We start from the raw sequence: 24,172 nt of genomic DNA on the forward strand, positions 1-24,172 counted from the left end.
CTGCAGTGTCTAATGGAATCAATGCTCTAGGATTTCTTTTTTGAGAAGGAGGGGGTCTGCGGGGGTGATTACAATCTGCTCCCTCAGGACCTGTAGCCCCCACTGTCGTATAGTAAAGGTATCTGTTGAATTCATTGGTCATTCAGCTTCCTTTTGCAGTGCCATCCACAGAGTTGTATCCTTCAGGTAATTCAGTAAAGAAGAAAAAAACAGGAATCTTGACAGTCTGGTTAAATGTGAGCCACGACATGTATGACCCAGATTTCTTTTCTTGCTTTTTCCAATATATTGCTCAAACAAAAAAGAATAATAACAGTAGGTGGGTGTATGTGTTTCACACATGTTTCTATATGTAAAAATTATGGGATAATGGAAACAGGGTGAAGTCCTGCCTACATACTGTCTTCTTTTTGTTCTACTACCGGAAACACATTCCCTCCGTCCCTATGTTGAACACCATGTCCCGCCTTCTACACGATCAACATACCTCAGATTGAGTCTTGTCCTTATTTGTTCAGCTCTCGTTACATGAAAAAAAAACCCAGCTCTGATTGGACGTGCAGCAGTACCTTCCGTCAGCGTATTTAGCCCCACATTCCCATTTGATTTTTATCTTAGAAAGGACAGTTTTTGACTACGTCATGGATAAAAATGATGAGTCAACGAAAATGAAGCAACAATAAGTGGATGGAAAGTTGAATTGTGAGACAGTGTTGAGACAGGCTGTTGATTTAAAATCTTTAGTCTGATTCATTTCACAAATCAACTGATGTGACTGAAGCTGAAGATTTTGACAGGTTCTGGTCCAAGTAAATCCAAGTGATCAGAATATGTGGTCTTTATTATAGTTTTGACAATATTATTAATATTACTATCCACACAGTTTTGTACCGAAATGGGACAGACGAAAAAGGCCAACGGGCTATGTCAGGGCTGCACACCCTAGTTTGTCCATGCATGTATAAAATAATACTTTATGAAGGCCTATATTTTCGGAGGCTAAGTCCTAATAAGGAATATTTAGACAAAGGGTTTAAAAAAACACACGCACACACACTGTAGCAAACACATTTCTTTTCTTTTGTGGAGGAAAAGGGTCAGTTTCTTCCCCTCCTAAATCCTGTGATGTCATCCGGGACCCGACTTCTTCACACGATTGGAGGAGCTCACCATAAATTTCCTGAAAACTGCATCGCCCCCCGCCCACCTCCAACTCTCTCTCTCCCTCCTCCCAAACACGTCTGTCGTTCTTTGCTCCACTGTGAGAAGTTTGTGGAACTCTGAACAAGGATCGCCCATTTCGGAGAACACACCGGCGCTGGCTGTTCTTCAGTAGACAAACACAGAGACACAGAAGTCATGGAGTCAGTGAAGAGGAAACTCCAAGGTTTAATTGAACAGCGGGATGAGGCAGAAGACCGAGCGGCCAAAATACAGAGCGACCTGCTGGCGGAACGGAAGCTGCGTGAAGAAGTGAGAGGATTTATTCTTCTTTGTTCATCTGGAACTGTTTTTTTTCCCTACTTTACATCCACAACTGCAAAAAATTAACATGGAGTCGTTGGTTTTCCGCTGTTGGCAGCCGGGATAACGCTTGTCACTTACCTGGTGCTCTTTTCAAACTTCCCCGTCTGTCCCTACAAAACTTGACTTATTTAATCTCATAAGGTTTCACTTTGGTTGATTAAAGGGCTGATGGTAAGGTGTGGTGAAATGCAGTTGCATTTCTTCTAAAGCAGTTGTTCGGCTCTGTTATCTAACTCAAACACGCCCTATATCGAATACAGCCCCTCAAAAAGTTTCGAACCCCCTTATTATGACGTCAGGCGTGTCTGGTCAGGGATGGTCCCGGAAGTTGATTTTTTTTTTTCTTCTTCTTCTTCTTTGTAATGCCTTCAGTTTCTTTTGTCAAACTTTTCATTATGAAATAATGGAAAACCCAACTGTGCATCCACCTGTGCAGTCCTACCTTAACATCTGACTGTCAAACCTTTTTAAAATCAGTAGTAAATATTTGACTGACATTTAATCCGTTTTTATTTACTGCAGGCTGAGAGTGAGGTGGCATCTCTGAACCGCAGGATCCAGCTGGTGGAGAGCGAGTTGGACCGCACCGGGGAGAGACTGGCCGTTTCCCTGCAAAAACTGGAAGAGGCAGAGAAGATGGCGTATGACAGTGAAAGGTGACTGTGGTGATACATGAGAAAGTACATCCTGTTTAAAGTAAAAAAAAAAAAAAATTCAGTTCTTTGGAATTCATCATTAGACTAAACAATTTAATTGTATTATATATCTTAATGTCACAAAGTGAATGTGTTTATGAAATATGTATAATTCTGTGCACGTGATACGGGTATGGTATGAATATCCACCGTGTGTATAGTTAGTTATTTAGTTAGTTTGTAGTAGTTAATAAGAAAACGTGATGTACAGTTAAAGATTTGAAGTTTTTAAACCAATAACTTAAAGTAATAACTAGTTAAAATCAGTTAAAGTATAAGGAGTACCTAAAAGTAAGCAGTTTGTCAAGTCAGACAGTTAATAAACCATTGAACTTAATATGGATTATTGTAAATTAATTAAAGCATCTCATATCTGCTTGGGTTGCCATAATGTTCCAGTTTCTAAGAAAAAAATGCTGCAAGTCTGTCATTCTCTAATGTCTGCATCTTCCTAATGTTCAGAGACAGGAAGGTGTTTGAAGACAGAGCCATGAACGAGGAGGAGAGGATGGCAATTCAGGAGATGCAACTTAAAGAAGCCAAACAAATCGCGGAGGAAGCTAATCGCAAATATGAGGAGGTTGGACCATTGGAGTTTTCATCACTGCTCTAATTTCTGACTCTGTGAGGTTCAGCTGACAAGTTTTAAACACTTATTCAATGTCTTTTACATCTTAGGTTGCAAGGAAACTGGTTGTCCTGGAGCGTGACCTGGAGAGAGCAGAAGTGCGGGCAGAAAATGGGGAAAGGTAAGACCTCTGGAGGCGTTTCTAGCCTTTTTTAATTATTCCAAACATAATAGTTCAACTTTTGTGGTATTTCAAGTGAAATCACTTAAAACTATTTGTGTTTAATGCAGCAAATGCAGTGAGATGGTAGAGACTCTCAAAAATGTAACAGAAAACACAAAGTCCCTAGAAGCTCTGTCTTTTGAGGTAAGTGTTAGTTGTTTATTTTTTTTATGATTTCACCAACAACACTTTTTAAGGAGCATTGTGATACAAATATAATTATAACACATAATCACACATAATTAGAAATAGAGAAACCAGGGTAAACAAAAATCAGATAACAATAGGTCGAGCTTTTACTGTAATAAATGTAATTAGGAAAGAAAATGGTAAATAATAAAAAGTAGTAAAAAAAAGTTCTGAAAAGCATTTTCTGTTTTAAGTATATTGGAAAACTAGACAGCCTTCAAAATTAATATATTTTAAGCCCCTAGCAACCCTCATACTTTGTAAAATATGTATATATGTAGTAAACATTACAATCTAGATCAATCTTTACATCAATGAAAATGGACATTTCTTTTCCATTTTTTTTCCCAGTGCTCTGAGAAAGAAGACAGATATGAGGAGCGGATAAAATTACTAGATGACAAGCTTAAGGAGGTAAGTTAATGTGCATTCCGACTATGTGAAAAGATGTGTGGGGTATAGGGATAAAATAATCATTTTATTTTGTGTTTCAAGGCTGAAATCCATGCCGAGTCTGCAGAGAGATCTGCAGATAAGTTGAAAAAGACTGTGGTGGATTTGGAAGGTACACTTTGTTTCATTATTCTGTCCAGTTCAGTCCATAATGTCACATGGTGAAATGTTACTTTACTGTTACTGAACAATGAGAAGAAAAAAACTGGCAAATAATTGAACTCTGGTGTTTGGCATATACAGTAACAAGTGGTGTTTAACAACTAAGTAACTCACTTAATCCTAATGGGAAATTGATTGCCCAGCATACCACTTAGAGAATCCATGAACACCACCAGTGGTACATGCACCATAGTTTTAGAACCACTTTTGTACACAATTTGAATGTTTTCTTTTCTGATTCTACATACTTGACATCTGCCTTTTCTTTGTTTTCTTCTCAATTACAGGACAACTATCCCTGGCCATAGAAAAAAAAACAGAATTGGAAAAAACCCTGGAAGTAACAATGCAGGAACTAAGTGTCTTGTAAAAAAACAAAAACAAAACCGCATAGAGAAAAAAAAGTTTTCTGTCCATCTCTTTTCACTACCTTCACTTTTACTCCTGACTCTTCAACCATGTCTATACTCATTTTTTAAGTTTATATTTATGTTTCGTTTTTTTTCTTTTCTTTTTGTTTGTTTTTGGGGTTTTTTAATTGTGGTGCTTGATACATTTGGGACCAAACTTGGAGCACAAATAAAACTATAAGGAAAACTCTGATGATACGGTGAATTCAGTGTGTTTTGTTTTGTTTGACAAACAGACAGAAGACCAGTGTTGTGTTAACGTGTGTTTTACAGGCTGTTTCAAGTTGTTTGGCTGTTTCACTGCCATAGCAGGAGAAGAGCTCAACCTGTCATTTACTTGTGCAAACGTGTTCTGTTTGTTGTCCTGGTCTCTGCTCCGCACTGCAGCATGAATTAACATGCAGCTACAGGTACTCACAGTACTATATACCTTTGCTAACGCAAGAGTGTACTATAAATGACTACAATGCAACCAGAATGTAAAATGTAAGCAGTGAGGTGAGAATGCAAAGAATGCTGGCTGACAACATTACAGGTGTGTTCACCATGAGCAGTGCAAACCTTAAATTATGACCGTATGTTAGGTAGCTTAACTAAAATATCTGACATTTCAACAGGTCACCACCTCCTTTAATAATTATTAAATTCACTTTGGAGGTGGTTGGTGATAGATGAGCAGCGACAATTAAATAGCTGTAGTATTTAAACAAATGCCATACAAGACCTGTTAAACAAGTAATAATATCTAACAGTGTCACATAACATTCCATATCCAAGTCGCACTCTGTCCCCTCTGCTCTGACATGTGTTAAAACCTGTTGTGATGCAGAACATAAACGTGACCTGTCGTGATGTAAGGGTGATTCATCTTGATGATTCCATTACCATTGAAAAAGGAGATAAACTTACTATATGTGGCAGGTGGGAGTCCTACCACCGCTCCGACCTTGTTAAGGGATACACTGTATATAGTATGTAAAGGTATTTCAAGATATTATGAGTTATGTGTTAAATTCGCGTTCATATACATTACTAATAACAAAAATAGATGTATGTATATATACAGTATATATACAGTGAACGATTAAGCGCAGATGAATTCCCTGCCAGCAGAGGGCGTCATTTCTCTTCGATACGTCAATGCTTCGCCGGGCGGGATTTCTGTAGTAATACCAAGTATGGCGAAGACGTACGATTATTTGTTTAAATTACTGTTAATCGGTGACTCAGGTGTCGGTAAAACCTGTGTCTTATTCAGGTTTTCAGAAGACGCCTTCAACTCAACGTTTATCTCAACGATAGGTAAGATTATGCTCATTTAAACTGCTCCTCTGTGTCTGTTTACACGGGACTGACTCAGGCTCCGTCTACTTGCTGGAAGGAAGTAGTTTCTATTTGTCACAAGGTCCATCGTTCGTCAGATATTATCTTCGCATAATGTGTTACACGCATGACAACGTATCTAAAATGTGGTGGGGTGGAGTGAATTGTGACTGTTTATTGTTAAATCAATTTTAATGTTTGCTAAGCTGTGATATTTATAATAATGCCGGGCTATTCTGTTAGCTAACAGACAGCGCTGACGTCAACTGTTAGGCCCGTTTACATCCTGGCGCACACCGGAAAAGCAGTTATACTTTACACTACAGCTTCTTTTTGACGCATTTCATAAATTCAGCAACCCCTATGTCAATATCGCTTTCAGCTTGTTCGTATTATACAGTGTCAGAGTTTTGTGTTCAGCCTGTTGTAGCCGCAGTTTGACAGATGCTAGCGGGCTAAGGTTATCAGTGACATACACGATGACTCCCCTCTGTCCCTGCAGGCATTGATTTCAAGATTAGGACAATAGAGCTGGACGGCAAGAAGATAAAGTTACAGATATGGTGAGTTTAATTCGTTCACTGAAAGATGTTTGACCAGATGACAGCGTTACCCGTGTGTCTGCACCATGTTTCTCCCGAAGTCATTGCAGCAAAGTTCCAAAAAAATGTGTAAAGTTTTGAAGATATATTAAAAATGCCTGGAACAGTACCTCTCAATTCCGCCATTGAGTGGAAAATTCCACAGGGCTCCAAATACTAAAAAGTTCATGAGATGAGATGTTGATTTTTAATCTCTTTCCATCTTTACACTTGTAGGGGAATTTAGAAAAATGCCTATAGTTTGGTCCTTTTGACTATTTGTCTTAAAAGCTCGTTTCTGCCCTCAGCTTCAGCTCTGCAACCCATGTTTAAAGACCACCCAATAAAAAAAGAAATGCCTAGACTGCAATGCCAATTATATACTGTATTTTACATTTTCATTTTCTGATATAGTTCATTCAGCTCCGTAACAACTCTGCTGTTTATTTCAGGGACACCGCTGGTCAGGAGCGCTTCAGGACAATCACAACAGCTTATTACAGAGGAGCCATGGTAAGGCCTTAGTCTATTTACAACCTAAAATGTAAATAAATGTTGGGACACTGAAGGATGCATTTTTATTTACCTGCTATATTAGTATTATGACCTTTGTTCTTTTTTTTTTTACCAGGCTGCTTCAAAAAACTTGTGGAACTATTTTAAATTTGTTCCCAATGTGTTTCAATGCATCATGCACTGTCTATACTGTACTGTACGATCATTTATTAAACCATCAAAGTGCTTGACTTCTGTTCATTCATCCCTAGGGCATCATGCTCGTCTATGACATCACCAACGAGAAGTCTTTTGATAACATCAAGAACTGGATAAGAAACATAGAGGAGGTAAAACTTCATATCATCTCATTTATGACTGAATAATACAGTGTTTTGTTAAACGTATCTCTTTTTTTCCCCTTAAAAATCAAGCATGCTTCTTCTGATGTTGAGAAGATGATCCTGGGGAACAAATGTGACATAAACGACAAGCGTCAGGTTTCCAAAGACCGAGGGGAGAAGGTTTGTCAACATCATCTCAATAGTCCGAGTACAGTTATTCTTTCATTTGATTTCACTGATTCCTGTGCGTGTCTTTCTTCCAGCTTGCACTAGAGTATGGGATCAAATTTGTGGAAACGAGTGCAAAGGCCAACATCAATGTGGAAAACGTATGTCATTGTTCTGCAGTAGGTTAGAATGGCCTTAGCAGATGCATCACAGATGTGACACATGTTTGTTTGTCCCACTTTTCAGGCATTTCTGACGCTGGCCAGAGACATCAAAACAAAAATGGACACAAAATTGGTAAGTAGGTGAAGAATTTCACTCCAAAGAAATTATGAATTTACTGAAATTCATAAAATGAAAAGGAGAGGAAACCAGGGAAATTAAACTAAAAAAGAGTCCATATACAAGGTTTTCACTGTAATATTCTTCATGTTGCAGATTATTTGTTTTTATTGTCACATGACATGCACAATGTTTTCAACTGTGTCTTTTATTTGCTGGGTGTAACTCACCACTGTCGTGATGCTGCTTAAGTCCGACCCCTGTCTGTTGGTTGTGTTGCTGCAGGAGGGGAACGCACCACAGGGCAGCAGTCATGGAGTTAAGATCTCAGAGCCTCAGAAGAAAACCAGCTTCTTTCGCTGTAACTTACTCTGAGCGCCGAGACCGTTGACACTGGCTGACAGCCGGCTGGACCGGAATGGACTGTGCTTGCTTTAAGCACTTCCTGTCCCGTTCCGTCCCTTGCAACCCAACCACGGTTTGTCCTCCCAGTCCACATAAACCAGTTTACTCTCAGTGAGTGAAGGTCTTTTGCTCTTTATCTTCTCAAAGCTTCCAGCGATGCAGTTCTTCCAGTCACCAGGAGATCTGCTGTCTTCATGACTTGGACCACTTCACCTGTGGACGATACTGTCTTACAGTATTGTCCAGATATTTCATGTTTCACAGAAACAGGTTCATACTCTTCTCTTTAACCTCTTTTTAATTTTCTATACATCCACAGCACAACCATAACCAAAAGATCATTCAGAACAATTTTGGCCAAGATCTAGGGATTAAAAATAAAAATGTGATTTTAATATTTAGAACTTCTTTATTAGTGGCTTTGCCCTTCTTATGTGACAAGTCCTGTCCAGAGACTGATTGGTTTGATCTTTAGTGAAACAGAGCTGCACAAAATGTTCACTGCTTAAAAACAACATGGGGCAACATGTGACCATAGATTAGAGATGGGTTTATAGATTTCTTAGAAGTAGACAAATGGTTTATTTTCCTCAGGTTATTTTGACGCTCGTTTGGTCCATGTTGTATTTATTTGTTTTATTTAATCTTTTATTTTAGCCAGTAAGTGATCCTAAAGGGTTATAAATAGGGTACATACATAGGGTAATAATTAGGGTAAATACAGTAGATTGCACAATATTTTGCTTTATTCTGTATTTAATTGGACCTTTTTCATGGGAGAAATGGACGTCCTCAAATTAGAGACGGAGGGATTCATCCCAGTTGGAACAGTTGGTGAATGATCAGTTGTTTTTTTTTTTGTTTTTTTTTGCTACCTTTAAAATCTTTTTATTTATTTTGTTCTTAAGGTTTTGTGCAGCTCTGTCACATTCAGGCTAAATGACGTCTGTGGATTTTTGATCAGCAGTTTGTATCACCCTCTGCTGCCTTAGCAGCTCTCCTTGCACTTTATCATTATCTCGTGTTTGACTCGTCTTTGTCATTTAATATGTTTACACCGCAGCAAACGAAATTTCAATGAAGCGTTGAAGGATGTCATGGCTGAAGAGGAATTTGAAACATAATGGGAATCGTTCTAAAGTCTAAATGCACCTACATAAAAAGAAAACTAATTTACTCCTCTGCAGTTTTACTGCTAGTGATCCACTCTCATGGTAGTAATTCACTGAAAAAATGAGATGAGATGTTGATTTTTAATCTCTTTCCATCTTTACACTTGTAGGGGAATTTAGAAAAATGCCTATAGTTTGGTCCTTTTGACTATTTGTCTTAAAAGCTCGTTTCTGCCCTCAGCTTCAGCTCTGCAACCCATGTTTAAAGACCACCCAATAAAAAAAGAAATGCCTAGACTGCAATGCCAATTATATACTGTATTTTACATTTTCATTTTCTGATATAGTTCATTCAGCTCCGTAACAACTCTGCTGTTTATTTCAGGGACACCGCTGGTCAGGAGCGCTTCAGGACAATCACAACAGCTTATTACAGAGGAGCCATGGTAAGGCCTTAGTCTATTTACAACCTAAAATGTAAATAAATGTTGGGACACTGAAGGATGCATTTTTATTTACCTGCTATATTAGTATTATGACCTTTGTTCTTTTTTTTTTTACCAGGCTGCTTCAAAAAACTTGTGGAACTATTTTAAATTTGTTCCCAATGTGTTTCAATGCATCATGCACTGTCTATACTGTACTGTACGATCATTTATTAAACCATCAAAGTGCTTGACTTCTGTTCATTCATCCCTAGGGCATCATGCTCGTCTATGACATCACCAACGAGAAGTCTTTTGATAACATCAAGAACTGGATAAGAAACATAGAGGAGGTAAAACTTCATATCATCTCATTTATGACTGAATAATACAGTGTTTTGTTAAACGTATCTCTTTTTTTCCCCTTAAAAATCAAGCATGCTTCTTCTGATGTTGAGAAGATGATCCTGGGGAACAAATGTGACATAAACGACAAGCGTCAGGTTTCCAAAGACCGAGGGGAGAAGGTTTGTCAACATCATCTCAATAGTCCGAGTACAGTTATTCTTTCATTTGATTTCACTGATTCCTGTGCGTGTCTTTCTTCCAGCTTGCACTAGAGTATGGGATCAAATTTGTGGAAACGAGTGCAAAGGCCAACATCAATGTGGAAAACGTATGTCATTGTTCTGCAGTAGGTTAGAATGGCCTTAGCAGATGCATCACAGATGTGACACATGTTTGTTTGTCCCACTTTTCAGGCATTTCTGACGCTGGCCAGAGACATCAAAACAAAAATGGACACAAAATTGGTAAGTAGGTGAAGAATTTCACTCCAAAGAAATTATGAATTTACTGAAATTCATAAAATGAAAAGGAGAGGAAACCAGGGAAATTAAACTAAAAAAGAGTCCATATACAAGGTTTTCACTGTAATATTCTTCATGTTGCAGATTATTTGTTTTTATTGTCACATGACATGCACAATGTTTTCAACTGTGTCTTTTATTTGCTGGGTGTAACTCACCACTGTCGTGATGCTGCTTAAGTCCGACCCCTGTCTGTTGGTTGTGTTGCTGCAGGAGGGGAACGCACCACAGGGCAGCAGTCATGGAGTTAAGATCTCAGAGCCTCAGAAGAAAACCAGCTTCTTTCGCTGTAACTTACTCTGAGCGCCGAGACCGTTGACACTGGCTGACAGCCGGCTGGACCGGAATGGACTGTGCTTGCTTTAAGCACTTCCTGTCCCGTTCCGTCCCTTGCAACCCAACCACGGTTTGTCCTCCCAGTCCACATAAACCAGTTTACTCTCAGTGAGTGAAGGTCTTTTGCTCTTTATCTTCTCAAAGCTTCCAGCGATGCAGTTCTTCCAGTCACCAGGAGATCTGCTGTCTTCATGACTTGGACCACTTCACCTGTGGACGATACTGTCTTACAGTATTGTCCAGATATTTCATGTTTCACAGAAACAGGTTCATACTCTTCTCTTTAACCTCTTTTTAATTTTCTATACATCCACAGCACAACCATAACCAAAAGATCATTCAGAACAATTTTGGCCAAGATCTAGGGATTAAAAATAAAAATGTGATTTTAATATTTAGAACTTCTTTATTAGTGGCTTTGCCCTTCTTATGTGACAAGTCCTGTCCAGAGACTGATTGGTTTGATCTTTAGTGAAACAGAGCTGCACAAAATGTTCACTGCTTAAAAACAACATGGGGCAACATGTGACCATAGATTAGAGATGGGTTTATAGATTTCTTAGAAGTAGACAAATGGTTTATTTTCCTCAGGTTATTTTGACGCTCGTTTGGTCCATGTTGTATTTATTTGTTTTATTTAATCTTTTATTTTAGCCAGTAAGTGATCCTAAAGGGTTATAAATAGGGTACATACATAGGGTAATAATTAGGGTAAATACAGTAGATTGCACAATATTTTGCTTTATTCTGTATTTAATTGGACCTTTTTCATGGGAGAAATGGACGTCCTCAAATTAGAGACGGAGGGATTCATCCCAGTTGGAACAGTTTTTTGTTTGTTTCTTTTGCTACCTTTAAAATCTTTTTATTTATTTTGTTCTTAAGGTTTTGTGCAGCTCTGTCACATTCAGGCTAAATGACGTCTGTGGATTTTTGATCAGCAGTTTGTATCACCCTCTGCTGCCTTAGCAGCTCTCCTTGCACTTTATCATTATCTCGTGTTTGACTCGTCTTTGTCATTTAATATGTTTACACCGCAGCAAACGAAATTTCAATGAAGCGTTGAAGGATGTCATGGCTGAAGAGGAATTTGAAACATAATGGGAATCGTTCTAAAGTCTAAATGCACCTACATAAAAAGAAAACTAATTTACTCCTCTGCAGTTTTACTGCTAGTGATCCACTCTCATGGTAGTAATTCACTGAAAAAAAATCCCTGTCTTACTTCACTTATATATATTTGTACCAAATATTTTGTCATTGCGACATTGTCTTTATATGCTACTGCCCTGCCAAATTATATATTTAAAATTATGTTATCTCGGCTCACATATATATACCAAGATCTGACGTGGTTTCATTAGTATTATTCCGTTTTTATTCTAAAACATTTTCTTGCATTCCTGTTTATTGTGACTTCTTATGTGGACCACTAGGTGGCACCAGACGCACACTTTGTCACAGGTGACCAACCGCGCTTTAGTGTGAACCAGTATTTTTATTTTTTTTAAAAAACAGCTGCCACATTGAACTAAACATGAACACACCAAACAAGTCTTGATTTTTTTTTTTTTTTTGTTCTTGCGTTTTATTTTGTTGGGAACACACCCTCCTGCATACACAGTGGACCTTGCTTTAATTGCTTGCAGATATTTTAATATCTATAACGTGGGCCATCACGCCCACTGTGACCCTTTGTCTAAACCCCCAATAATCCTATTGTCATCAGTGAGCTATGCATTTAAATCTTGGACCTTTGCAGAACTGTTTAAAGATGTAGGCATTATTTTTGTTCAAATTCACTGAGCCAAAAGAAAGGAACAGGATTTGCTGCGTTTTCCTTTTAAAAAAATTAGTCTCTGTCATTGATGTGAGTGGAATTCACCTCCCACACATGACTGAAGGTCAAGTAGGAACAATCTGCTAGTTGTAATGTGGAGATAATGTTATGTCATCAGAACGAAGCCTTAGCTTTAAGTTATAGACACACACACACGTGAACTCCAGCTGAATCGATTTCGTTCCAACAATGCTTATGTTCACATTTGGTTTTTTGTTTGTTTTTTATTGATATCACTTTTTTTTTACACACATTTTTAAAAACCACATTTGGTTTCATACATTTCATACATTGTGAAGTATAAAGGGAGAATCAAACATTTTAAAAAGTGGAGGGAAAAAATGTAAATATCAAATTGACAAATGAATTACTTGAACTGTACTGAACTTTCTAAGTGCATATAAAAAGTTATCTACAATTCGTAGACATGTGTGCTGTTGATTTATTAAAACAAAAATAATTAGCTTGTTGTGTTATTTACATTTATTCATTCATTTTTTGCACGAACCCTTTACGGCTGTGGTTCCCACAGTGGGGTGAGGGACTCTCCTTGGGGTTGTGAATCAAATGAAGGGGAGGGAAAGAAAAACGATATGCTTTCAATTTCAACAGTTTATCTATTGTATTTATCCATTTTAAAAAAAATATTTATGATACAGTGGAAACATTTGACTGATTTTTTTTCCTTTGCTTAATATGAGTAGCAATTTGCATGAATTACAATGTTTTAAATAAAGTTGTGTAGGAAGTTGATTCAATACCCATGGATATGTCGACAGTGGGGGGCGCTACAGAAAGCCTTTGGGAACCAGTGCTTTAAGGCAACTTATTCCCTGATGCTACTCTTACACAAATATTAGGGGAGTGAGTACTAGATTATTTAATTCTTTTTAATCTTTTTTTTCTACAAACTATATACTGTATATTTAAATGTTCCTTCTGTGTATGTGTTTTCTCTCCAGGTACTCTGAGTGAATGTGTGTCTCAGGTGAACTGTCCAGGGCATCCCCCACTGACTGCTCCCCATCCGATTGGCTACCCATGTGACTCCCTGAAAGGGAAAAACCAATGACACACTAATGTGTTGATATAACTAGAATGTTGTCTGTAAATGGAGGGTTTGACCTGCAGTAATTCCCTCAGAGAAAATGGTACAAATTGTCATTAGCAATATACTGATGTTAATTGTAAATTTCATATATTTTTCAGTAGTATTTTCAGTAGTTCAGTAGTTAATCAGTAGTATTCCAGAAACCTGACTGTACATAAAGTCTGACACAATAATGGACAATTTTTCAGAGCTCCCCCTAATGTCACAAAGTAGTCATGTTGGGGAGCTGACCCCCCAACCCCCAGTAATTCAAATCCTTTTGAAGTATACCTCTCTAGAATAGATGTAGTACAGAGGTGAAAAAATACTTTTGTATCACAAGGGAGAAAAGTAGTTCGTGTGATGAGTTCCTTTCCTTATATTCTTATGTGGAATGTACTGTGAAGACAAAACACAGTTCTGTTTCATTCTCTTCTGCAGTCAATATGATTTTTTTTATACTCATGCAGCTTGTGTGTGTGTGTGTGTGTGTGTGTGTGTGTGTACTGTTGTACGTCTTTAAGGACAGTTTTATGCCACCGCCTCTGGACACCAACGTACCTCAGGAAGTCAGGAGCCCGGACGATCATGTGCTGGAAGTCCTCCAGCGACAGTCGTCCGTCGTTGTCCAGGTCGGCCTCGTCGATCACCTTCTCACAAACCATTCTCACCTCGTCCTCCGTCAGCTCGTTGCGAGTGAGTTTGTTCAGTGTCTTCTCCAAGTCTGACTTGCAGATAAAGTCGTCATTGTTGAAGTCTGTCAGAGACACGCGTTAGGGTTGTCAGTCGATTCACATTTTTAACCATGATTAATCACCATGGAAATGTAACATAATTAATCAAGGTACATTGTCATTCCTCCATATGAAGAATTACTAGACAAGAAAGAGAAATATCAGCATCTGTCTCCTATAACTGTAAAGTTTTTATATTTAAATAAGAGTCACGTCTTAACTGCTGCAGTTTTGTTGCACTTAATAATAACTAAGTTTCTAAAAGTTTTTTTTTAATCTTCTTATCTACATACTGTAGATAACCTTTGTTATGTCTATTGTTAACCAGTGGTTTTACACTGTCAACTGCCTTGAATATTTCTCTGTGGTAATGAATTATTAATGATTTTTTTCGTGTGGAGGCAGATAATTCATCTGTCATCATTTGGTTATTAGGGCTGAGGACAAACGGGTGCTTTGAGTACTTTGCATCTATTATAGACTGCTGAATTATTCATATTTTTCTGTTATGCTTACAGGTCCACAAGACATCCGTCAAATCTGCATATGTTCTTGTGATTCTTCAGCGGAACATGTTACACAACATCAGAGAACCATTTTAAAAAGGTAACGTTTGCAAAAGTGATTGCTGTTATCCTATCCTATCTTTGGATCTATAAAGTAAATAACATGTACACGGAAAAACTTTCAGTGGTAATTTGGCACCTTTGCCTCAACAGAAATAATGGTTTTGTTGTAATGCATGAAACAGAAAGCTTGACTTCAGTATTTACCATGCCATACCATGTGTTCAACGGGCCAGATTAGAGGGCTCAGCGGGCCATATCTGGCCCACGAGCTGTAGTTTGCCCAGGTCTGCTCCAAGTTGAAGTACAAACACAACTCATTAAACTTTTAACTAGGGCCCCCCTTTGAAGACCACTGTCTGCCTTTAATACCACAGTGATGAATGGCATATGACAACAATTCATAATAAAAAATAAATAAATGTAATGTAAAAAAAATACTACCATAAATCTTGAAAGCATAGTAGGCCTTGAGGTCACGTGGTGCCATCTCACTGAGGACAGAAAACATGTCCAAAAAGTCGTCCAGGGTCATGTTTCCTTCTCCGTCCTCGGAAAAAACTTCAGCGATCCTCTGACGAAACGGGTTGTCCTGGAGAGAAGGAGGAGATCTGATGTTTGTATTTTAACGTACAGTTGTCACTTATTTGATTTTCAAAATAACCACGGGCATGTTTACATCTGAAATTCACTGTATTAAAACGTGATTGAGCGAAGGCTTCCCTGGCGACAGCCTCACTCTCGCTTTCTCATGAGATGTTTACTCACACCTGCTTAGCCCTATATCACTGTGTAAAGAGGCATATCACTGACCCATATACAAAAGGTGTGTCCTTGGGGACCCACCTGCATTCTTACAGTTTAAAGGAGTCGGGTAACACGTAACCTTTCAAAGAATTCTGTCGATTAGTTGGTCATAAATTATGGATCGAGCTCAGGGAGAGTGCGGGTCTGCAGGGCGTGCACGGGCCAGTGTGTCTACCTTCAGCTCAGGCATGCTGCCAATCAGCTCATATGGTAGCTTCACATCTGGGTGGCTGGTGTAGTCAAGGGGAACAAGCTGTGGAGCCAAATCCCGATAGCGGTAGAACAGTCTGTTTGAAGTAAATAAAAAAATTCTTTTAATTTATTATTTGTATTAGCAGATTTGACAACTAAGAGTCAACTGTGTCAGGTTTGGTACGGGATACTGACCTGAGAATTTCCTTTCGTGTGAAGTAGGTACAGTCCTGTAAACACATACAGAGCAGTGCAGAAATAAATAACTTTCTGTAAAATGTTTTGCCCAAACACTGGAAAGACAAGTATTTCGAAAACAGTTGATTTAATTAACTGCTTCATAGTTCATAGTCAAAATATGATGATAAAAACTAGCTAACGGCTGACATTTGAGAAGTGTTAATTTGACATCCTGGGTTTTTATGGACATAATAAAATATTCATCAAATGTCTACATTTGTACACGTTTGTGTGTCATCAAAACCTGTTGTTTGGGTTGGCTGTTGAGGCAGTACAGTGTCAGATCTTTGGCAAATTTCATAAATAAAATTAACATTACTTTCTCTACCTTTACTTTACGTCTTAAAGTCTGTTCTAATATAAAACAAACAAATGTGAGAATTTTAAAAAACATAGCTAATTAAACAAAGCCTCTCTCACGTCACATTACTAAAGTTTCTTTTCTTTTCTTTAACAATAAACCTGTTATCTTCACACGCACACACACAGAGCTGTGTAAGGTCAACAGTAATAATGTAAAATGACAGACACACACCTGATAGGCGTCCAGCTGCTGTGTTGTGAAGATGGTCTGTTTGTTCCCCATGTCTGAGAGCACCCACCACCGGCCGCAGGGCCATTGCTGCTCCAAATTTCCGGCTGCATGAATATGTCAGATATGAAATACTGGCACAAAAGGAGGGCAGACCAATGAGCAGATCGGGTGTCAGGCTGCCACAGGGCCCTTTGGTCCTGATTATAATGGCAGCATTTCCTCATTTTCTTCTCTGTGAATAGCAGCCCCTCTGACAATGGCCGAGGGCTGTCGTTCAGCATCATGCCAAGTGGTATCAAAACCCTTTAGTGCCACTCTGTGGCCAACGCCTCGGCCACTGCTCAGGTTACACTCCTGACATGGGTCTTTTGAAGTGGGGAAAATAACAAGTTGTGTGTCACTAAAGAATAGAATTAAAATTCTTGAAAACTGACAGACTTGAGTTTATTTAAAGTAGGTGACAACCTGGGGGTGGGAGGTGCTGAGAAGTTCAAACAAACGCCGCCTTTGTTAAATGTGCTCCTAAACTGTACAAACTGATCTTTTCATAGGAATGTGGTTGGCTGTTTTTTTAAAGAATTAACTCTAACCTGTCTTGTCTTTGTAGCAAAGTTTAATTCCTTCTTGATCAGACCTTATTTTCTTTTCCTACAGAAGCAGACGATGTCTCTCTGCGCTCAGCCTGAGACTGGAGACGGAGATACTCAGACTTGCCTTGAAGATATAGAATCCACAAATTCAAACTGTTTGTCGAAAAAGAAATGTAACATCACAGACATTCTTAAGAAAAATGCTTTAATTCTGTTAACTCTGGCTGCTATCATCCTGGGTAAGTGGAACATTGTTGTTATTATTTCCACAGTTTTCTTTCAACTGTATGTCAGTGACATATGGGATATGGTTAGTGTCAGATCTATAGATGTTTTTTTATGGTTCTGCTGTTTTTCTTACATTCCTAAAACATTTAAAAAGGCTGAATGGATCATTTGAAATTAAAATCAACTGCCATAACTTAGTCATTATTAGTGAGTTATGAGTATATTTTTTATAGGATTTTCTTTCTCTTTTTTTGGCTCTGAACACAGCCGACCATTTTGCCCTGTTTTTGGAAACACAATTGACCTATTTTGTCCTCATACCTGTACCTAAATAGTTAAAGGTAGTATTGTTTTAGTTTCCAGAGCTATTTCAGGTATTTCAATGCCTTGTTTTTATACAATTTGCCTCCTTTTCAATGTCTTTTTTTCCTGCCCACAGGTATTGCCCTGGGTTTTGCCCTGCAGCCTGTCAACATGACAGAAACTCAAATAAATTACTTCACCTTTCCTGGTCAGATGCTGCTGAGAATGTTGGAGATGATGCTTCTTCCTCTGATCGTTTCCAGCCTGATCGCAGGTTTGTTTACAACTTTGTACCAAAAATACCACTGACTCTGACCTACTGAGGACAAATTTATTGCACAATAATCAGCGGTGGGATTATATGTTGAACTTGTTGAAGTGCCAGAGGTGGATAGATTCTGTAGATTTTTACTAACTTAAACTCAGGAAACCTGATATTTTGATTCATCGTTTCAGGCATAGCATCTGTGGAGAAGAAGACGTATGGAAAAATAGGGCTCTACTCTTTTTGTTATTACGCAACAACCACCTTCTTAGCTCTGACCTCAGGTGTTCTTTTGGCAATATTTATCAAGCCGGGAAAATCTCCAGAGCACATTACAGCGACCTCTGTTGGAAATTCAACCCCCATGCAGACTCTAGACGCCTTTCTTGATTTGATCAGGTACAGTATGTGTTATTTTCAGACAAGTTAATCCCAATCTATAATCAGTCGTGTTGTTGATTTTTGTTTTGTTTTTTTTGTTCGCAGAAATATGTTTCCTTCAAATCTTGTGAAAGCTTCTTTCAGTCTGGTACGTTCCTCTTTTTACCCTAATATTTGTTTTATTACTTCATTCTCAAACACATTTGTTTTTCTACATGTCTTCAGTATGTAACAGTTTATTCTGAGAAGAAAACATCAGGTGATGATAACGCCACTGAAAGTGAGTTGGTTTTCCTGTTACTGTGACATGTTCTGCTCCCTTTTTATTTTGAAAACAAAATGGCGTGACAGCAGTATTTTGACCCTTAGGTGAAACAGTACCAATACCAGGCAGCACAGATGGGATGAACATCCTAGGTTTAGTGGTCTTCTCCGTCGGCACCGGGGTCATCCTGAACTACATGGGTGATGAGGGTAAACCCATGAGAGACTTCTTCGACTGCCTCAGCAAAGTCACCATGCATCTGATTAGTGTTATCATCTGGTAAGAACAGGGGGAAGCAAATACGTCAGTGCTCTCATTTGTGTACTCATCAATACCGAGTACTGTACGATACAACTGCAGTTTGGGTTTCAAAATAAATGTGAAACGCACAGTGTGTCGATAAACCGCAGTAGAAAATGATTACAGAGAGTTTTATTTTCTCCTCATTCGCAGGAAACTGTTAGAAATAAATCTGTCTGTATTGAACAAAACGTTTTCAAACTGACACCGTTGTCACAGATGTTTTTGCTCCTTCTCACTTTCACTCTCCAACAGGTACTCTCCGGTCGGAATTCTCTTCTTAGTTGGAGGGCAGATTTTGAAAATGAAAGACATGGGTGTGATTGGACGTCAGATTGGCATGTACACTGTCACTCTGGTCACCGGCCTGGCCCTCCACTGCCTGGTGGTCCTGCCTCTTATCTATATTGTAATCACACGTAAAAATCCCATCAGGTTTGTGAGCGGACTGCTGGAGGCTCTGACCATGGCTTTTGGCACTTCATCCAGGTGGGAAGCTGCAAAATGTGAAAAAAAATTGTTAATTTGTTAAATGTATGAACTTTTAGGTTTTGTCTGCAGTACTGCGACCCTCCCAGTCACCATCCACTGTCTGGAGACGTATCTTAACATGGACAAGAAGGTGACACGTTTCATGGTGCCGATGGGAGCGATCATGACCATGGATGGCACAGCCCTCTACGAGGTCGTCGCCTCCATATTCATAGCCCAGGTTTATCACATCAACCTCAGTGTCGGACAGATCATCCTGATTGGGTAGGTTCAAAACTCACAATGTTCATACAGGCCAGTGGCCTTCAAAGTGTGGAGTTAGAGTTAGGGGGCAGTAACGCATATTCATTTCAACCTCAGTATTTTCTGTAATTATTCCACAGTGGTGATAATGCATTGGTTGGGATTTTTGTGCCAATAACTAAGGACTTGTTTATCTTCTTCACAGGTAGGTGGACGTACAGTATGTAATGGCTTGTTTTGAATGATGTCATTTCAGTATAACTGCTGAGGTCGCTGCAATCGGTGCCACCGGAGTTCCACAGGGGGGCCTCGTCACCATCACCCTGGTGCTGTCATCAGCTGGACTCCCACTGGAGGGCATTTCACTGATCGTCACAGTGGACTGGATATTGTGAGTGCCAACACTGAAATCATAATCAGGGTTATCCACAGAGCTGACCTCTGACCTCAGCGTTCCTTCCATGGCTGTAAACAGGGATCGTCTGAGAACCATCACCAATGTGATGTCTGATGCTTTTGGCGTGGGTGTGGTCAATCACCTGGCTGGACCGGAGCTGAAGAGCTCCATGGACGAATGTTTGGAGGATGATGACACAGATTTATTTTCAGTGAAGACTGATGCCAACTGACTGACTGATGTGACTGGACACGTAGTAGGTGGTAAAACAGTGGTTTTTACTGTGGAATTTCCAGGTGAGGTGGATGGAAGAAAGTGGATTTTCTCTTCTTAACTTTATGACATCATTCTTGTTCAATTTCTTGGTCAACTATGTTGTTTTCTTACAAACAGTATCAGATTAAATGTATTCATTGGATTAAGTTCACAAAATGCATTTACGTCAAGGTCCGTTCACGTCTTTTATTACAACTGTATAATCGTTCACAGCTAAAATATACACATTTACATTCACGAGATAAAACTTCCATCACTGCCATATATTATAATTTATGGATATTTACATATACAACATTTACAACACCACCTCGGACTGTCACCGAGTCCAGAGGACTTTGTGTCAGTGGCAGCCGCAGCTCCCAGCCACCATGTCGCTGTACTGTTTCAACACAACATTTTCATCGTCGTCAAAGTATAGCAGGTTGATGGAGAAGAGCTTGTCCGGCACACAGCACGGTGTCTCAATGCCTTTGATCAGCTTCAGGGCGTTGATGATGGACTGCACGGTGGCGTGGTTGGTGGGCCTCATGTTCTGACCCAGAGGGAAGGGGCAGGAGCCTTTGCAGTGGTACGCGTTGTAGCCCCGGGGAGAGACGATCCATCCAGACCAGCCGATCTCCTCAAAGTCAACGTAGAGAGGCATCCGTTGGCAGGACGTGGACGCGCCTTCTTCCTCACTGTAGTCCAGAGATCGAGCGCTGCGGGAAGGCGGACCAGACAGAGGGGCCTCTGGCAAACTGGAAGTGGCTGCTGTGTCGTTTGGGTCTGGGGTAAGAAGATGGAGCTTTATGTTAGACCCTGCTGAGGTTTGTCTAAAGTTATGGTCAAAAAATACAAAAGTCTGACATGAAGTAAGCTTTTTGTTATTATTTTGATCCTGTATTTTACCCACTTACCTTGACCTAGTTAGCAAGCATGATACATTGTGGTTCTTAATTTAATTTTAAAACACCTAAAAAAAACACTAAAGTTAAAACAATACTAAAATATGTTTTTAAAAAATGCCATGATGACAAAGAATCGTGTTTTAGAAGATTTGAACCGTAAGGGAAGTTTGATTTTGTTTAATTTTAACAGTTGTTTTTTCCCGTTTTCCACCTGCCGACGCAATGTCTTTTCAGTCCACAAGAGGGTGTGGTTGAGTACTTTGGTTATTGAAGAACATAGCTCCCATGGTAAGTCTTTATATCCGAAGCAGATGTATTTTATGGATATGTTTTGTGATTTGTATGTCATTCAAATTATGAACGAGTGATTTGTTCCATATATATATATATATATTTTTATTTATTTTTTGGCTGACTGTTAACATAAAATAAGAGATTATCTACTGTCCCACAGGTATGGAATTAAAAGAGATTATCTACTTTCCCACAGGTATGGAATTAACTCTCTTTTTTTTTGCTACAGTTTCAGAACAAAACATGTATAATGTGAAATATTCAGTGAAGTGACCTGAGTCTAGTCATGCAAACCAGTGGAGCCAGGATCCACAATTTGAAATGTCATGAAGTATATAAGGAAGAGATGAAAACCTCACCTGCGTTCTCCACAGTGGCAGACCTGCGTCCATCATCGGTGAAGAGAACCAACATGGGCTGCTTGCTTTGGTGGTGGTGGCGTCCTGAAGCAAAGCGGATCAGCTTCGTGTCCATCTGGCCTCCACCCAGGGTCTGCACCACCACACTGAGGCCCAGGTTGTTGCCCTCATCTGCCATCCAGGAGCGGACCTTCAGGAGAACACAAAGGTAATTCAACACACATGACTCACTCCTGGCTTTGCCTCATCTTCTCCATCCTCCTCCTGAGAGGAGGCTACTTACAGCTTGGGTAATGGTGAACACCTCCCACCCTGTGGAGTGGACAGGGATGAGGCGAGAAGACAGAAGCTTCCTGCCGTGCGCGCTGCTGTTTTTTGTGGTGGGCAGCAGCTGATACACACTGACCTGGGTGAAGGAGAGGTTTAGATCTTTTAGAAACAGGAGAAGCCAGTGGTGTCTTACTGGTTTTTGTTCTCAGTTCAGATGACATACCTGGCAGAAGTGATGTCTGTTAAATGCCAGCATTGCCTGAGGTCTCAGCTTGAACAGATGGAGCTCTGCAGTCAGGATCTTCTCAGTGGTGGCCACTGTGGACAAGTTGAACCTGAACTCCACTTGTTCACTACGCACTGCAGTAGAATAATTAAAAAAAAACAGTAAATACCAAAGTATTCTACAGCATACTATATAAGGGGTTAATTTTTTTTTTTAAGTCACGCATGCACAAACAGTGTCTTACATCTGTCGAAGAAACTGCGCACAGTATTCCCTTCCAGAAGGTACGGGTCCTTGGTCACACCGTCCACATCGGCCACAGTGTTGTACAGATCAAGCATGTACTGCGGCGCCTGCTTGTGTCCGTGGATCGCGGGAGGATCCTCCATTCCAAAAACCTCCAAAAGCCTCTTAATGGCAGCAGATCGAACTTCATTGGACTCGTCCTCTCCGGTGAAATGGTTCTCCAGGTAGTTTAACGAAGGCCGCGCAAGAATCGTACAAACCAGTGCAGCAAGGCTGAGAGCGAGCGTCAGCATCTTCATCTTCACCAATGTCCTCGAAGCGCACGAGCAGTCTGGAACTTGGAGCCGCAGTGACTGCCGGGTCCTGGAGACTCCACTTTTTATATCAAATGTCCCTGTCTATTCTCCGCGGCCCCCAAACCCTCGGTAAACAGCAGTAAAGATGCTATTTGGTCGCAAATGTAAATCGCCAATCAGCCAATGTAAAGGGAGACTAATGGTGGCGTTAACAAGGTGTGAAGCTGATTGGAGATTTCATTCAAGGCCCATTGTCTCCATGTCTGGCAATAAATGCTCTAATAAACTAAATCCAGCTTCCAAGGGACTCGAAGTATAGTCTCAACTTTGAATTAGATTTTTTTTAAAAAGTATTTATAATTGTTGCGTATGTGTAACACAGTGGCGGATCTGGACAGAATACTCACGCCGTTGATCCCCGGAGGAAGTGCTGCCTCCACAGGAGGTGAAGTGCGTCTCAATGAATCCATTAATTTGGAATAATAGCCACGGTGTTTTCATTCGAAACCAATTACTTTGACAAAGACATAGGTGTCGCTGTCTGCACCTTAGGAGATTTGCATAACTGCCTGATGCAATTTTTTAAAATAAATATATTTGCACTTTTATTTTCGGTGGATGCGCCACATGTCACACGAACTGTTGATATTGATGATGATTAGACATTTAGTTTAATCTGGGGTGATTTGGTGCTGTAGTTTTATAGTGTCTGTGCTTCCAGTCACAGTTCAGGAGTATTTGTGAATGTGTGGTGTCATTTTACGCAGCTACGGATTAAAGTTACGTTACTGTCATCTGTTCAGATTTGAAATCTAAAACAAGCATATTGTCAACACAGAATTTATATTTCCATTTTTTTACATTTGCATAGTCTACCATCCAAGAGAAGGAAAGGAAAAAAACACATTTTTGCACACCGTGCCATTTGGTGGCTTTTCATCCGTTATGCGTAATTACGCATGAGTCGAAGACAAACTGAGGCCAACAAAGTTCACTTCTGCTGGAAAAACAATCACGAGATCAAAGTTTTTCCCCCCAGTTTATGGCACTTTGAAGAGAAGCCATAAAAAGCCTGGTCTCGGGATGACAGAAAACTGTTGTTTTCACACGTTGATATCAGAACGAGCAGTCGTTAACAACTTGCACGTGTATTTTTGTTTCAAAGAGACATTTCAAACGGTTGTCCTTTGGTCTGCTCCTTTCTAATCTGCCTCAAAGCTGTGGTTCTAGGATGTTTATTCCAGGGCGTTTCAAACTCTAACGTGTTAAAAAAAGTTTTT

At 39.6% G+C, this 24,172-nt stretch overlaps 6 protein-coding genes across 8 annotated transcripts in view; 4 read left to right on the forward strand and 2 right to left on the reverse strand.

Annotated features, from left to right (window-relative positions):
- LOC103396474 (tropomyosin alpha-3 chain-like) overlaps positions 1-4,423 on the forward strand; it is a 5,889-nt gene extending 1,466 nt beyond the window's left edge. Inside the window, exons 1-8 of one of the 2 annotated variants that reach the window (XM_008334571.2) lie at positions 1,140-1,473; positions 2,050-2,183; positions 2,685-2,802; positions 2,901-2,971; positions 3,082-3,157; positions 3,554-3,616; positions 3,698-3,767; positions 4,105-4,423. In XM_008334571.2, coding sequence (XP_008332793.1) covers positions 1,360-1,473; positions 2,050-2,183; positions 2,685-2,802; positions 2,901-2,971; positions 3,082-3,157; positions 3,554-3,616; positions 3,698-3,767; positions 4,105-4,187 — 729 coding nt within the window. In that variant the 5' untranslated portion in view covers positions 1,140-1,359 and the 3' untranslated portion in view covers positions 4,188-4,423. Of the gene's footprint in view, positions 1-1,139; positions 1,474-2,049; positions 2,184-2,684; positions 2,803-2,900; positions 2,972-3,081; positions 3,158-3,553; positions 3,617-3,697; positions 3,768-4,104 lie in introns of those variants that run through there. The other variant, XM_008334570.3, reaches the window with a different exon arrangement.
- A 916-nt stretch (positions 4,424-5,339) lies between these two features.
- rab8a (RAB8A, member RAS oncogene family) lies at positions 5,340-9,039 on the forward strand. Its single transcript, XM_008334585.3, has 8 exons — positions 5,340-5,529; positions 6,053-6,113; positions 6,584-6,644; positions 6,899-6,976; positions 7,061-7,150; positions 7,234-7,299; positions 7,385-7,435; positions 7,706-9,039. Exons 1-8 carry the CDS (start codon positions 5,406-5,408, stop codon positions 7,793-7,795), a joined length of 621 nt encoding a protein of 206 aa, XP_008332807.1. The 5' UTR covers positions 5,340-5,405; the 3' UTR covers positions 7,796-9,039.
- On the forward strand, positions 7,839-12,556 carry LOC103396481 (ras-related protein Rab-8A-like). The gene is made up of 7 exons (XM_017042109.2): positions 7,839-7,936; positions 9,323-9,383; positions 9,638-9,715; positions 9,800-9,889; positions 9,973-10,038; positions 10,124-10,174; positions 10,445-12,556. Exons 1-7 carry the CDS (start codon positions 7,839-7,841, stop codon positions 10,532-10,534), a joined length of 534 nt encoding a protein of 177 aa, XP_016897598.1. The 3' UTR covers positions 10,535-12,556.
- Positions 12,557-13,442: 886 nt separating this feature from the next.
- On the reverse strand, positions 13,443-17,218 carry cib3 (calcium and integrin binding family member 3). Its single transcript, XM_025052442.1, has 6 exons — positions 16,572-17,218; positions 15,992-16,026; positions 15,780-15,891; positions 15,242-15,389; positions 14,005-14,254; positions 13,443-13,458 (listed from the first exon to the last, which is right to left on the reverse strand). Exons 1-6 carry the CDS (start codon positions 16,620-16,622, stop codon positions 13,443-13,445), a joined length of 612 nt encoding a protein of 203 aa, XP_024908210.1. The 5' UTR covers positions 16,623-17,218.
- On the forward strand, positions 14,055-20,595 carry LOC103396479 (excitatory amino acid transporter 1-like). 2 transcript variants are annotated; one of them, XM_025052348.1, is made up of 12 exons: positions 14,055-14,193; positions 14,750-14,837; positions 17,226-17,400; positions 17,829-17,966; positions 18,149-18,356; positions 18,444-18,486; positions 18,564-18,618; positions 18,708-18,882; positions 19,159-19,392; positions 19,465-19,659; positions 19,895-20,029; positions 20,114-20,595. In XM_025052348.1, exons 3-12 carry the CDS (start codon positions 17,235-17,237, stop codon positions 20,265-20,267), a joined length of 1,503 nt encoding a protein of 500 aa, XP_024908116.1. In that variant the 5' UTR covers positions 14,055-14,193; positions 14,750-14,837; positions 17,226-17,234; the 3' UTR covers positions 20,268-20,595. The 2 variants fall into 2 exon arrangements, with proteins under 2 accessions (XP_024908116.1, XP_024908117.1); XM_025052349.1 differs by lacking the exon at positions 20,114-20,595 and having other exon boundaries at positions 19,844-19,983.
- A 26-nt stretch (positions 20,596-20,621) lies between these two features.
- Positions 20,622-23,544, reverse strand: admp (anti-dorsalizing morphogenic protein). Its single transcript, XM_008334576.3, has 5 exons — positions 22,595-23,544; positions 22,348-22,484; positions 22,138-22,260; positions 21,855-22,044; positions 20,622-21,079 (listed from the first exon to the last, which is right to left on the reverse strand). The coding sequence occupies exons 1-5, from the start codon at positions 22,893-22,895 to the stop codon at positions 20,655-20,657; spliced, it is 1,176 nt and encodes a 391-aa protein (XP_008332798.1). The 5' UTR covers positions 22,896-23,544; the 3' UTR covers positions 20,622-20,654.
- Between the last annotated feature and the right edge of the window lie 628 nt (positions 23,545-24,172).

The sequence above is a fragment of the Cynoglossus semilaevis genome, chromosome 20 (assembly GCF_000523025.1).
Source record: "Cynoglossus semilaevis isolate Cse_v1.0 chromosome 20, Cse_v1.0, whole genome shotgun sequence".
Classification (NCBI taxonomy): Eukaryota; Metazoa; Chordata; class Actinopteri; order Pleuronectiformes; family Cynoglossidae; genus Cynoglossus; species Cynoglossus semilaevis.